This window comes from Henningerozyma blattae, chromosome 5, assembly GCF_000315915.1.
Source record: "Henningerozyma blattae CBS 6284 chromosome 5, complete genome".
Taxonomy (NCBI): domain Eukaryota; kingdom Fungi; phylum Ascomycota; class Saccharomycetes; order Saccharomycetales; family Saccharomycetaceae; genus Henningerozyma; species Henningerozyma blattae.
This window is the reverse complement of record NC_020189.1, coordinates 1,044,365-1,059,504: the sequence shown is the minus strand read 5'-3', so window position 1 is coordinate 1,059,504 and position 15,140 is coordinate 1,044,365. Positions and strand designations below refer to the sequence as shown.

General features: G+C 31.7%; 4 protein-coding genes across 4 annotated transcripts; 2 read left to right on the top strand and 2 right to left on the bottom strand.

Annotated features, from left to right (window-relative positions):
- Positions 1–446: 446 nt before the first annotated feature.
- Positions 447–5,387, bottom strand: TBLA0E04190 (phospholipid-transporting P-type ATPase; the record flags this gene model as incomplete). Its single annotated transcript, XM_004180944.1, has 1 exon — positions 447–5,387. The coding sequence occupies one exon, from the start codon at positions 5,385–5,387 to the stop codon at positions 447–449; it is 4,941 nt and encodes a 1,646-aa protein (XP_004180992.1).
- Positions 5,388–6,608: 1,221 nt separating this feature from the next.
- GCG1 (gamma-glutamylcyclotransferase) lies at positions 6,609–7,427 on the top strand (the record flags this gene model as incomplete). The annotated part of the gene is made up of 1 exon (XM_004180943.1): positions 6,609–7,427. The coding sequence occupies one exon, from the start codon at positions 6,609–6,611 to the stop codon at positions 7,425–7,427; it is 819 nt and encodes a 272-aa protein (XP_004180991.1).
- Positions 7,428–7,874: 447 nt separating this feature from the next.
- Positions 7,875–10,766, top strand: RAD4 (Rad4p; the record flags this gene model as incomplete). The annotated part of the gene is made up of 1 exon (XM_004180942.1): positions 7,875–10,766. One exon carries the CDS (start codon positions 7,875–7,877, stop codon positions 10,764–10,766), a length of 2,892 nt encoding a protein of 963 aa, XP_004180990.1.
- An 80-nt stretch (positions 10,767–10,846) lies between these two features.
- Positions 10,847–13,678, bottom strand: VTC5 (Vtc5p; the record flags this gene model as incomplete). Its single annotated transcript, XM_004180941.1, has 1 exon — positions 10,847–13,678. One exon carries the CDS (start codon positions 13,676–13,678, stop codon positions 10,847–10,849), a length of 2,832 nt encoding a protein of 943 aa, XP_004180989.1.
- Between the last annotated feature and the right edge of the window lie 1,462 nt (positions 13,679–15,140).

Genomic DNA, 15,140 nt, shown 5'->3' with positions numbered 1-15,140 from the left:
TATAGAGCGTTATTCATACGTAGAGTCATTTTTTCCCTTATTTATCCCTATATGTGACACCTTAATATTACCCCTATGGTTTTTTTTGTATTAAATGCAGGTACTCACATGCTTGCTGTATTTGGGCATGTGCTATTTGATCGTTTAAATTTTCACATATTGGTGGCAAGCTTTGTGTTACGAACAAATTTTGGCGATGAGACCATTATGTGTGTTTATATGATTTTAATATAAAAAAAAATGTACAGAGGAGGTTATAATATAGGTCTATAAACAACAGTTACATATATTTTACAAACACCGAGTACTTTCGACCAACCTTATCCATAGGTGGTCGGATGAGAAAGCAAAATTCTAATATAGTACACCACAAATATAGAAAGATCCCTAAAGCAAGTATGTCATGAAAGTAGAAATATTTACCCAAGTATATATCATAATAGAGACTAGATTTTCCAATCAGCCAAATCGGCCCCGTCTACCTGATTGAGGAAAGGATTAGTAGATGCATCTCCTAGCTTCATTGTTCTGCTTCGTTCAAGGCTTGTTGTTTCATGTATACTACGAACATCAACGCGGTTATTGTCCTTCTTGTCGTCGTGGCCAATGCCTAGTGGTGAGTCGGTCCCCATATAGCCTCCTAGACGTTCACTGTACAATAAATCCTCTGTTTCTCTCGGGGACCCCATCAACTGGATACCACTTCTTCCTCCTGGTGGCTTTTCCTTACGGTCCTTATCTAGTGGAACGTTTGTGTGAAGACTTTCCACTGGAGTCAATCTGTCCATTTCTATGCTCTCAAATCTACCATCCATATCTTCTCCACGGAATCCATCCATACTCTCACTCCGATTCATATCAATCCCGCCACCGTGGCGAGAAGCCTTATTGAGGCCACTTTCGTAATCATATCCATAACTGTGCAAATGTTTGGTGATTCGAGGTCTTAAAGGGTCTGTAGGATCATAGCCTTGAGGGTAGTGGTCAAAATCACCACGCTTCCACATCTCTCTAACAATCTCCACATCCTTTGGATAAAATATACGTTGTATAGTATCATAACTAAACCTAGGTAATAGACAAAACATGACACTCACAAAAACGATTCCCCAGAATACATCACTACTAAAAACGTGTGCACCACCTTTTAAGAATTCACCACTTGTAATAGAACTCGTCCAAATACCTGTCCAGAAGAAAAACAATAAAATTGATAGAGAAAAAAATAAACCACAGAACCAATCCCAATGATATTGATGCATGAGAATGTACAAATTACAAGAGACAACACAGATACAGGTAATCATTGTACCAACATAATAACGATGGTCTAAGCCCAATCCATCCTTACGGACAATCATCGTCTTGTAGTATAAACAATAAGGGAAGAAAAAACTGATAACACTTTGATAGAATCCATCCAGCATATACCACAAAAACTTGGTTTGTTTCCATTCTAATCGTAATATTCCCACACGGTACAATTGCGGCATGACCATCGAGATTGTATCACTAACGTCTTGGTCAAATACACCCAACAGAATAATTGGTAATGATGTAAATGCCAGGTTATAAAATGTCAAGAACGTATATTCAAATAGATACGACCCATCAAAGTCATTGTAGATACCGTACCAGAACAATGCCAATGTGAAAATAACATTTTTGTAAAAAAAGCCAGGAATCATCTCACTCAATCTCTTATAGGACCAGCGTCCATGAACCAAAATTAGTCTTGATAAATATCTGAATTGGCCAATGGCATAATCAGAACACATGACTGCTTGGCGACCTTCTTCACCAGCAATACCGACACCAACATCAGCACTTTGAATCATTGCCACATCATTGGAACCATCACCAATAGCCAAGGTCATCACATCTAACGTGTTTTTCACTAACTTAACAACTGCAGCTTTTTGTGATGGAGAAACACGACAACATAGTACAGCTTTACAGTTTTTACATAACAACAGAAACTCTCTCTTGATGCCTTCATTACTTAATGCTAATTTCAAAGCTTCCCCGTCTATAACAACACCGTAGTTTTCTTTAGGTACATCATGTTGTTTCTTAGCAATCTCCAGTTCATCAACGCTACCATTCATGCCGAATTTCTCCCTTAAATATTTACGGATATAGCCCTCTGTGATTTCGAATGGTTCATCTCCAAATTCTCTCTTTATATTAGAATCGCCCACAGCTTTGATGATTAATAATTCCATATCATTGTTCAAAAGATTACATGAAAAGCCGATATTAATTGCAGTTTCGACCTTATCACCAGTTAATACCCATAATTTAATCCCAGCTTTACCCAATAATTCAATAGATTCTGGTACACCATCTTGTAAACGATCTTCAATGGCAGTACCACCCAATAATATTAAATCTTTTTCGATTGCATTTGAAGCAATTTCTATTTGTTCTTCTCTGTTATTTAACGAACTCGCTGCCTCATCATATTGAACTTTCCAATCTAAATATTCCTGCCAAGATATTTCACGTTGTGCGATACATAATGTTCTTAACCCTTCCTTTGCATACTCTTCTAAATGTTTTGCTGTGTTTTCTAACAGTTTTTCATCATTTGAGCCAGCTACAGTAGATAATCTTTGGAAAATTACTGAATCAGCACCTTTACATATTAATAATGCAGTAGGAGTTCCGTCCGGATCTTGCGCTGGGATCTTAACTATAACACTCATTCTCTTTCTGCTGGAATTGAATTCTAAAACGTTCAAAATTTCAAATTCTCTCTGTTGACCCATTAGTTCAATAACCACACCATGTTTTGTTTTAGAGATAAAGCTAAATCCCATATCTCTTGCTGTACCAACCAAAGCTGCTTCATCTGGTGATTGTGCTTTCAATTCTAATTTATCTGGATTAGTTTTACTTGCTTCAGTTAATACTGTGTGGCATAATGCAATTGCTAAGAAGAAATGTTGACAGCAATTTTGTTGGAAATCACCACTATGGCCATTCAAATCTCTTACAAATTTCTTAGATACAAAGGTAATGTCATCAGGCCAAAATTGAGAATTAGCTGACATACCCCTTAATTCGTTGATCATCACTTCACGATCTTGGGCAATTTGTATTTTTTCTTCACGTTGCTCAGTTTCAACATCAATACCTTCTCTTTTCCTTAACCCAGCAAGTGCTTCTGTATAAGCTCTACCATAAGATACACCATTGATTGTGCATTTTTTAAATTCCATAATATTCTGGGTCAATGTCCCTGTCTTATCAGAAAAAATGTATTCTATTTGACCTAAATCATCCGATATATTCCACGATTTAGGCGTACATGGATAATCTAATTTAGCATTGTATAATAATACATCACCATAAATAAATGCGGCTTGTGCAGTCTTGATAATTTCAATGGATATATACAAAGAAATGGGAACTAAGGATTGATAAAGGATGACTGCAACCCAAAAAGAAACAAACCCATTGGTTGCTGCGTTACCAGCCACTGTACCAAACTCAAAGAAGTCTCTTGATCTTGGATGTCTGTCATAATTTACACCATTAACAACACCTGATATAAAACAAAGGATGAATAGTAATAAGAAATTTATTAAAACACTTAGGTTTAACTCTCTTGAGATTCTTGATTTTTTTGTTGGAGTGGTACCTGAATTTAACATAATCTTTGTATCATCACCTGTAAAGACAACAATACCCATTGCCCATTTTGTGTTTCTTAAGGTGCAACCTCTTAACAAAACTTCATTGATTGTAATTGGTTCATTTTTAACTTCATTTTCCATAGAATCATTCCATTTCAAATTACCTTGATAAGTGTAAAGATTTGGATTCGGACCTTCACTTTCAATCCAAAATTTTGTCCTAGCTACATCATGAGAGTTTTTAATCTTATAGGAACATTTTAAAGCTTGGCGTATCTTTAAATTCGTTTCACCATCCAAATTCTTAGTTTCTACATAACAATTCCCATCAACATCCGAAGTTGATAATAACACGACATCAGCAGGTATTTCGTCATTATTATGAATACGAATAACGTCACCAACTTTAATATTTTTCCAATAATCTTTTTGAAATTTCACATCTTGTCTTGGTGGTAATGATTTATCAATAATGTTAAAATTCGTATCATCATAAATAAATGAGCCATCATTCTCATCATAATCGTAAAATCCATTTTCTTCATCAAAATCATCTGAAATTCGGACTGATGATAATGAGGATGAAATCGATGATCTTCTTGAACCATGGAAATTTCCATTTATTTGATTCCTTTTACGCCTTTGTCTTTGTAACTTCTTTTCTAATCTTTTCCTTTTACCCTCAGCTGTAGTATATTGTGAAACCCAATTAATAAATTTGAATAATAGTCTGGTATTAGCCTTTTTAAATTTTCTCCACCACGAAACATTATCGACACTTACGTTTTCATTTGTAATACCTTCGAAAATGTGAGTCTTGGTGTTATTTACTTTCATATCTAACACTGTTCTTCTTGAATCTTCGAACCCGTCTTTAATGGCAGTAATACAAACAATCACAATCAATGGAACTGCCGCAAAACCTGGATTTGTAACACCAAAAATTTGGAAGGCACCTAAGATAATTAAACATAAGAAATAAATATTGGCGAAATTTTTAAATTGAAAGATTAAGTTTTTTGGTATAAAAGAAAGTGGAGTATATTTGGTAGTCCTAATCTTATTACGTGGATATATAGTGGCAGGGTTTCCCTCTTCATCTAGCATAGACTCGGGTAATGACAAATTGAAATAGATGGATCTTAATTCAGCGGATCTATTTTTCTTCATATCATCTTCAATTGTAGTATCATGATGCATATTAAATTCTTCAAAAGTATCATATAAGTTTTTTTTAGCCCATTTCAAAGTTTTATTCTTTGTATTGCTTTTTTTTTTTTTACTATTAATATTTGTATCATTACTTTTACTCCCACTACTATCACTTTTGGAATGATTATTAGTGAATTTAAATTTATTTTTCAAATGAGAAGCAGGTGAGCCTAAAATAGTCGATGAATTTGATATGGGGGAGCCATAACTTGTCCCAGTATCATCTAAATGATTGTGACCTAATGCTGTATCATTAAAATCCTCGATTTCATTATTTAATTCAATATCTTCGAATATATTACGAGTATTAGTTGTCGTGCCATCATTTGGCTTTTTTTCATCAATATGATCCCCATTTAACAATTGGAGGGGGCTTTGTAAATCATCTACATTATGGGATGGGTTGGTAGGATCGAAATCCTGGAACGAAGGTGGAGGAGTATTTGAATTAGCTCTATTAGTTTTATTGTTGTTATCTTTATTGTCTGAATAATTGAAATATCCTATATTGGACGGATTATAATTGTTAGACATTGTTTAATACAATATGAAATTGTGTGGAGATGAATGCAAAATAAGAATAATAATAAATTAGAGGTAAAATAATGTAGAAATATGCAAATTGTAAAGAGTGTATACGCAATGTGTTGTTATTTAAATATGGAAATGTTATTGTGTTTATCTTGGAATAAATACAAGCGGTTTTTGTTTGTTTGATATGTTTATTCGATATGTATTCCCCGACTTGTTTATTCACCAGATTAGTTTTGTTATGAAAAGTAATGTAAGGTATGTAATACAACAACACAATGATGTAGCGTTTATCTCTTAATCTTGAATGTACAAGTGTTGATCTTGAAGTTGCAAATTCAAACAAAAAATAAAAAATAATAAAAAAATAATAAAAAGAAAAAGTTTTATTGCTTTCTCTAATATACCAGCAAGCAAGCACCGGAAAAAGGGGAAGACAGACTCAAAGGCTTGTATTTTCCTCAGTACTAGCCTCCCAAAATCCAAATCGTGTCCAACCTAATCGATTCCCAACCTGGTCATTTCCAATTCCAATCCCGAATACTATCCCAATCCCAGCCTCTCCTAACAGCAAACTATATCCTGTAAAGGGTATCTGACAGGTTCAACTTCACGTATCCCACAGGGCAATTACACGTCTTCAGTTCATTTCTCGGGGGGCTACAAATTCAATATTATTTGCAGGTTCATGGTTTGTAATTTGTCTTTTTGGCACTGGCATCGTTTCCTAAATTGTGTCCAGGGGCTTTACCGAACGGCCAGCAAGATCTCGGAGTTTTCTGGAAGACTCATGTTAGAAGACGTCTGCAATTTTCAGAAAGACAGAATTAGTGTCGTGGATTAATTAATAAAGGGAATTGATGACGTGAGAACATTGATGGCAGACATTTTTTGTCTTACGCGACATGCAATTGTCATTGGATAAATAATATAAGCATAAAACGTATGGATGACATCGGAATGTGAAAATAATGATGTAGGGCAGGAGGTGTATTTATAATAAGGTGAGGTTCTTTTTTTCTTTTTTCATTTGGCCAAATAAAGTTATTTGTTACTCCTGTCTCTTCTATAAATACATCACACTAGAGTTGGGATAAATAATACAACAGCGACAGTAGCAGTAGCAGCAACAGCAACAGCAACAGCATAGATCATTCGTTGATTAATAATAGGCTTACCCTTCGAAATACAACTAAAATGTTCAATTCTCAGTCAAACTCTGAAATGCCTTCTGTGCGAGACTCCATCAAGGATGCGTTAGAAGCAGAAACAATCACCACTACAAATCAATTAGATGATACAAATTCATTATCAACAACTGATACTATTACAGCATCTAATATCAAACTAGATGCAAATTTCATCTCTACGGATAACACCACGCCATCTCAGAATACGGAAGGTATTTGGGTTCTAGGTTATGGTTCGTTATTATATAAACCACCTCCACATTTCACCCATCGTGTACCTTGTAGAATCCCTGGTTATACACGTAGGTTTTGGCAATCAAGTATAGATCATCGTGGTACACCTGATTCCCCAGGTCGTGTGGCAACTCTGGTGCCATTGTCAACAATTTCCAATTTAGATGGCAACACTTCATTAGAGCATCCAGACGGTTTACCAGCTGCAGTGTATTATATACCACCATCTCATGCAGCCGAAGTTCGTGCTAATTTAGATATTAGAGAACAAAACGGTTATGATTTGGTCAAAGTTGAGGTTCATCTGTTGCCTTCTGCCGATCATAATTCAGAATTAAATATGTTATTAAATGAATTAGAAATTGATCCAATAACGCAACACCACCTTTTACTTGCCTCCGTCTATGTCGGAGTGCCTGGTGGTGAAGCTTATATAGGTCCAGAAGAAATTATTGAAACTGCGAAAGTCATTGCCACTTCAATTGGTCCAAGTGGTACAAATTATGAATATTTGAAAAAAATGTGTACCTCTCTCGATGAGATGGTTCGTTTAACAGGTGTAGGTGTTGATCCTTACCTAATTGAATTGTTGGATTGTGTTGAAACTTTACGCAAATGACATTCATTCGCTATAAAAGGATTTACCTTTATTTTTTTTCTTCTAATATTTTTGGGTCTTTATCATATTTTTCATTCCTATATATCTTTTTTTGCTAAAAAAAATTAATTTTTAGCTCTGGTTTTCTTTTATAAATTTATATATTAAGTATTATTTGTTTATTTGCTCATTTTTAAAGTTTAATCTTTATATATATATATATATATATATAGGATTTACCTTTAAAATTCTTAATACTGTATTTTTACGAATTCTTAATTTTTGAAAAAAATAAAAAAATTAAAAACATTTTAGATCTATTCAAGTTTCGAACCACCCCTGTTCCCTTTTTTTTTTATAAACTTTAAGTACCGTTTTTTTAAAATGTACCTCATCGATTATAAATATTACTAAAAAAAAAATACTACAAAATTAGAAAATTAATTACATGTATTTGTTTAGTCAATAATGAGTGATAATTTGAAGCCTGAATACTTTCAATTATTAAGAAAAGTATTGCATGAGAAGGAACTTGAAAATAAAAAGAGACAAATTGAAAGGAGAAAAAAACTACAAGAAGAGCAATCACAAAATAATAATAAAAGAGATGTTGAAGAAATTATAATTCCTGATGATCTTGACGTTAAACCGTATGTTACAAAAAAAAAATTAAAGAAGTATGGGTCCAAATATGATAATGAATCCATTGTTGAAGATCCTAAAATGGTCATCAATATTGATGATGATGATAATGATGATGGCAATATAAGTGATTTTGATGAAGACGAAGATTTTAATTCAGATGAATTTGAAGATGTGGATGTTTCAAACAACTTAACAGATTTAGATGGTTCCATATCTATAACAATAGATGGTTCAACTTCCAATAAGACTAAAACTGCTTCTACACGCAAGAATGTATGTTCTAATGAAGTGAGATCCTTTAGAAAATATTATCACTGTATTTACCTGATATCTCAAATATATTCAGGAACCATATATAATGAATATTTGAATTCAACTTCTTTACTGAAAAAATTATCCCTTTTGGTTCCAGATAAGACTTTTGATCTATTGACTCCAGAATTGGATAAAGAAATGCCATTACGTTCAACTAGAAAGCTATTAAACGGTTTAAAAGATTGTATTAAGATATGGAATAAAAATTGGAGATTAACTTCAAGTAATACAAATTCATACTTTCTCATGAAAACTTGGGAAGAATTACAAGAATGTGATAAAAATATTCCAACAAGTATAAATCGATTTAATATTAAAAAGGCTATATCAAAGCGTAAAGGTGATATACATCAATCTGCAATGGGGTTTATAGCAATGCTAAGATCTTGTAATTTAAATGCACGATTGATAGTATCATTCCAACCACCAGATTTTACAAATTTAAAAATTATTGAGAAAAGAAAAATTAATAATATATCAACTTTTGAATATAAATACCCATTTGTATGGTGTGAAGTTTGGGATAAGTTTTCTAAGAATTGGATCACCATTGATCCAATTATAAATAAAAAAATAGAACAAATTCAAAACTTTTCACTGTTGGAACCAAAAGGTTTAGATTCGGTAGATCGAAATCTAATTCGATATGTAATTGCCTTTGATAGAAAAAATGGTGTTAAGGATGTAACTAGAAGGTATACACACTGGTATAATTCGAAAATTTTAAAAAAGAGAATCACGAGAACTCCTAAAGGCGAAATATGGTATAATAAAATCATTTCAAGATTCAATAGGAGGAAGCGTATAAAAATTGATGATTATGAAGATTTATATATGAAGAAAAGAGATTTGAATGAGCCAATGCCAGATAATTTAAGTGATTTGAAGAATCACCCGTTTTATGTGTTAGAAAATGGTTTAACTAAATATCAAACTTTAAAGAAGGGTGTCGTAGAATGCGGATTTTTAAATATTTCTAAATCCTCTACAGCTTCAAAAAAAATTGGTAAAAAAATTTTAAAAGTATATAAGCGATCAGATATCCTAGAGTTGAAATCTCCAAAGAGATGGTATATGGAGGGAAGAGTATTGAAAACTGGTGCAAAACCTTTAAAAACAATCATTAGAAAAAATCCCTATTCATTAGATAATAATGATGAAAGTGAAGAGGAAAGGCTTTATTCATTTAATGAAACTGAATTATACATACCACCAATTATAAATCCAACTACATTGGAGATACCTAAAAACCATTACGGCAATATTGAAATTTTTCAACCTACAATGATACCAAATGATTGTGTATTAATTGAATCACCAATTGCTATAAAATCAGCAAGGTTTCTTGATATCCCATTTGCTCCTGCCGTGACAAGTTTTAAATTTGAGAAAAGTAAGGCTGGTAGAAGATCCAACACAAGATCAACCAAAGCAAACTTATCGGGTGTTGTGGTATCTAACAAATTCAAGAATGCATTACTTACTACAATTGACTGTATGGAATATGATATTGAAAATTCTAGAAAAATTGAAGAAACTTTAAGTTGTTTACAGAATTGGAATACCTTATTTTTAAAATTAAATATTAAAAATAAGTTGAATTATACTTATGGTACAGTTCAAGAAAATAGTTCGAAAGATAATGAATCGAATATTCAAACTTTCAATACTGATATGGATGAAATAGAATCGGAAGATGAAGATAAAGATTTTGCATCAGGTGGGTTTTTACCACGGCTTAGTAGAAATGAAGGAGAAGCTCCTAATGATAACAATAATCAATTACTGCAATTACAATCATCAGATGAAATGCCAGAATCTATGGGTGGGTTTTTACCTCAATCTAACATTGACATTGATACAAATATGGAGCAATCAGTTTCAGATTTTGATGGAGGGTTTTTACCAATAATATTAGATAATAATGAAGTCAAAAATACTATTAATAATGAAGAAGTAATTAACTCTTCTAATTCACATAATGCTTGGATAATACCAAATAATATTGAGGTGGGGGATATATCTGAACCTGTTGAACCATATGAACCTATCTCCAAGCGGAAAACTAGACTTTCTTCTCGTATGGTAAAAAATAAAATTACTGATAGAAAAAATGACTCTGATTCTGAACATCAAGAGAAATTTCTTGTTCGTGAACAAGATATTGAAAATAATACTATAGATGATTCTGATTCCTATACGCAATATCATGTGCCTGCCAATAACATAAATAGGCAAATTAAGCCGCAAAAGCTTTCAGAACCCATATCCAGAAGAATTACTAGACGCCATAAAAACAAAATAAATTATTATGAAAATGTCAGTGTAAACGATGAAATAGAAGATAATCCAGATATGGATGATGAATACGCAGATTTTATGAACGAATTAAACGAATAATATTTTAAAGTTTTATATTTACATTTTATATTAATATATAGAAAAAAAAAAGAACAAAATTAATATGCAGAAGGTAAAAATTAAAGGAATATTTCAATTATTCCGTAACAAACAGTGCACGTTACACTTAAGAATATAGTAAATTCCACTATATAATGCCAAATTGGGGCTAGCGTAAATCTACTGAACAGTAGCAATAAGCTCAAAGAACTCAAAAATAGAGAAACTAATAATGATGAGATTATTATTGTTATCAGTAGAGATTCATTAGCTAAATCTGTATCAGTTGAACCATCTCCTGTAAATAAAGCTAAGATAATACCCAAAATAACACCAGACGTCAGACATGAGATTAGTAGAGTAAATAAATACATGAAAGTGACAACTTTATCATGTTTATATTCATAAACTGCATCTGAGGCCTCTATATCTTGATCTCTGAATTGTAGTAATTGTCGTATATCTTGGTTATTCTCAGTTTCTGTTTCGCTTTCATTTGTAGTTAAATAATCCAAATGTGCAAATGAGCTATTACGAGTGTTGGACATTGAATTATTATGAGTGGTACCCAGTGAATTATTACGGGTAGATACAAAAGAATTACTATTAATGTTATTAGCAAAAGAATTGGTGTTAATAAATAAACTTGAATTTGTACGATTATTGGCTAATGAGTTATCATGAGTAAACGAAGTTGAATTAGTACGAGTATTGTTATTACAATTATTGTAATTATTAGCATTAGTGCTAGTATTAGAATTTACTATAGTACCAACTGTAGAGTTAAAATTTGAATTTATAATGGTATTGTTAATTGCAGAATTAATGGTAGTGTCATCTATTGGTGAATTTGTCCTTGAATTATTAGTACTTGTTGAACCGTAATTCAAATGATCATAACCCGATATTGTTAAAAGTGGAGAAGAGGAAGTAGAAAGTGTTGACATTGATTTTCTTTGTAAAGAATTTGAAACTACTTTATTTCGATTTAGATTTTCATTTAATAACCGTTTATAAATTTCATTATTATTATTCTTCATTCCTAAGCATTTTCTCACAGTTAACCCTAAATTATACATTTTCTTAATAAAAGTCTTATTAAAGACAATAAAACCTTTATCTTGATAACCATTTACTTGGATTTCTAACTGACTGGAATTATCAAAAGAGGAATAATCATCACCATCATCGAATTCATTCCAATATCGAGTCGTCTGTTTAAAAATTGGTTTTTGTTTTAGTTTAGTTTTAATTTTTAAACTGGAATATGAAGTTGGATTAGTACTTAACTTATTCTTACCAGGCAATTTATATTTTTTACAAACATCTTGTTTGAAAAAATGATTACCTAATTGGAAAAATTCTGAATTCGATAAAGTTTCATTTTGTGGTATAATATATTTATCATTTAAAAGTACTTGAAAGAAATTCTTTTTAACAGAATCTATTGAATTTTTAGGACCTTTAAATGAAGAATTGAAAAGAAGAACAATTTTCCATAAAGAATCATTATCTTGTAATGGGAAGCATTGTATTTTATCATTATTGTTCAATAGATCCATAATTTTATGAATATTTGAATTGTCATTAATAGATGTTTGTGTACATAAAGTCAAGTGTTGATTTTGTACTGTAGAATCATTATTATTATGATTATTATTATTATTAACGTTCATATTAATATTAATATTTTTATTTAATTTTTTAATTTCCACAAAGGAATCCTCAGTCAATAATATACAGTCCCTTAAATAGTCTATTGAATCATCTTGAATGGTAATATTTGAATCGATTACAAGTAAATATGGTTGGTCTAATGATGTAGAAACAAACCTTGATCTTTGGAAAGTGATTTTCAATGTGGATAATTTTAAATTATTTTTCTTGATAAAATCCATGATAATTTGATCTTTTTTGTTAGTAGTAGTAGTGCTAGTAGTAGTCTCTAATGAAGTACCTCGTGATAGCATTTCATAAATTTTAGAGTTTGTAGTAATAAGGTGATCTTTGATGCCACCGACATTGCACATGACTATAGAGTCATTATTCACTTTTTGAGTCATATTGGGAAACAAATTTAATGAATTATTATTCCCCCATTGCCTCAACAGATCATCTTTGGAATTATTTTGTAACAATTGAGAAACAAGCGAATCTGAGTTATTTAAAAATTGGAAATTGTTATCTAATAAGATAAATTTGAATTGTTGAATATCTTCTGAAGATATAATCAACCTTTGAATGGGGATCGAATCAGTTAAGAAAAGTGAATCGAATTGCAATGAAGGATTAATAGGATTATTTTTCAACAATGAATTCAATGAAGGTTTCTTATTCAATTTGGTATCACATGAATCTGACTCTACTTGCTCCAGAATGACAGATATCTCTTGCAAATACGGATCTAATTGTAAGTTGCTGAAAGTAATACCTTCATAGCCAACAGTATATTCAGAAGAATGCTTTATAGAATTGATCGCCTTTAAAGACAGTTGTTTATATTCAACAGGAGTATATTTCAACAATTTCTTAAATAATTTTCTAATAGCAATTTTTTGCAAAATTAAAAACCTTGATAATTTTTGTAACTCTGAATTACACTGATTTAATTCATGTCTATATTTACCTCTATAATTAGTCTTCTTAGATGAAGATAAATAATTCTCGATGGAATATAACCTATTTGTAATCTCTTTCAGTTTCAACGACACAAACAAGTTGATAGTTTGTAATTGGTTAGCAAATAGAGATTTCAATTGGTTCAGGCTGTCCTTAAACCCAGACTCGTCTCTATTAGAACCTTGATCAAAAGTCGTGATTCGTTTAATATTATTCTTCACCAAGTTATAATCGATGTTGTAATACTTCCATTCTGGAACGGACCTATCGAGAATCTGTGCGCCAAATTTCATGTGTCTATACACACTTGGCAATTGTGCTACTTGTTGAGCTTCTGTATGGAATTAATCCTGGCTATTATGCTTTCTGTATACGTTTTTTTGTATTATTTTTTTAAAATTCCCTTATCGACTTCTTCTTCTGCCCCGTATTTTTATAAGTTTTTCTCTTTTTAATTTTTTTTAACTCTGTCTAACCTTAATCTATCCCAATCTAAATCTCAATCTCAATCTCAATCTTAATATTTTTACTTCTTTCTGTATCCTTATCTTATTACTTCATCAATTACCCTGGCTAGCGCCAGAATGTTTATTTATATATATATATATATATATATATATATTTGTCACCGTATCGGAGTCATAACACGACTCGTGCCATTTCCACACACGTTCGTCTATTTCACAGGCACGTGCTACAAAAATGGAAAAGTTGCACGTGCCTGTATACAGTGAGATAACGTCACGTGACTCACGTGATAATGCCTTTAAACGAACTACCACAGTATCGCCGTAGATACTTTAAATGTGTCTAGATATGTGTATCAAAACAACTTGTAGAGGTATATATCTGAGTAGTTTCTATTGAATTTGGCGTGTAATTTGTTGGAGTGTATTTTTTCTTCGGTGGTATCATTGTCCAATAAGCTTGTAGATAGATATGGATGGCTAGCCCAGTTAAGTTAGAATTGGTCTATTGGATTCATATGTTTGAACTAATTTGGTATTCAAAAGTTGGAAAGTTTAAAATTTAGAACTAACCTATGGCATTTCATGTTTTATCACTAATCTGGCATTTCATATGTTACCACTAATCTAGCATTCAACCATTCATGGAACTTGTATTGAGTGACATTCTATTTGTATTTTACACATTTTACAACACATTCTGAATCGTGTTCTTATAAACACTATCTTTCAAGACTGAATTTCTTGGAATAGAGATATAGATAGATACCGACACAACACTATTTCCGGTCAAGTACTAAGTCCAACGTGTCCCAAAAAAATAAGATACCATTGTTTCACAAGTAGTTTAGCCCAGTATGATTTATCAGGCATTTTTATTCAACTCCTCCCGAGTAATTAAAATTTGTTTTGTAATTTTCTTATCAAACAAAATGTGCCAAATTTGGCTTGTTTTAAACAATCGACCGTTCAATCAAACGTCGATCCCACCTCCTATATTGCTACAGAAACCAAGTTAATAATTTTATGTAAACAAGTTGATGATCACTTTTCTGTCTATTCTTGAATTTTTGACACAATAATAACCCCGATACATTTATTATTAATGTCATTAAAAATTTGACTTCTCTACTATTATTATTATTTCCAAAACATTTAATTAATTGACAGAGTCATCCCAATATGGAAAACATTCAGTAAGTTTCCTATTATGTTGCCACAGTTCCTAATTTGTCGATCAAGATCTCTTTTGATCAAATATGATCGTTTTCGATCTTAGATTATAGAT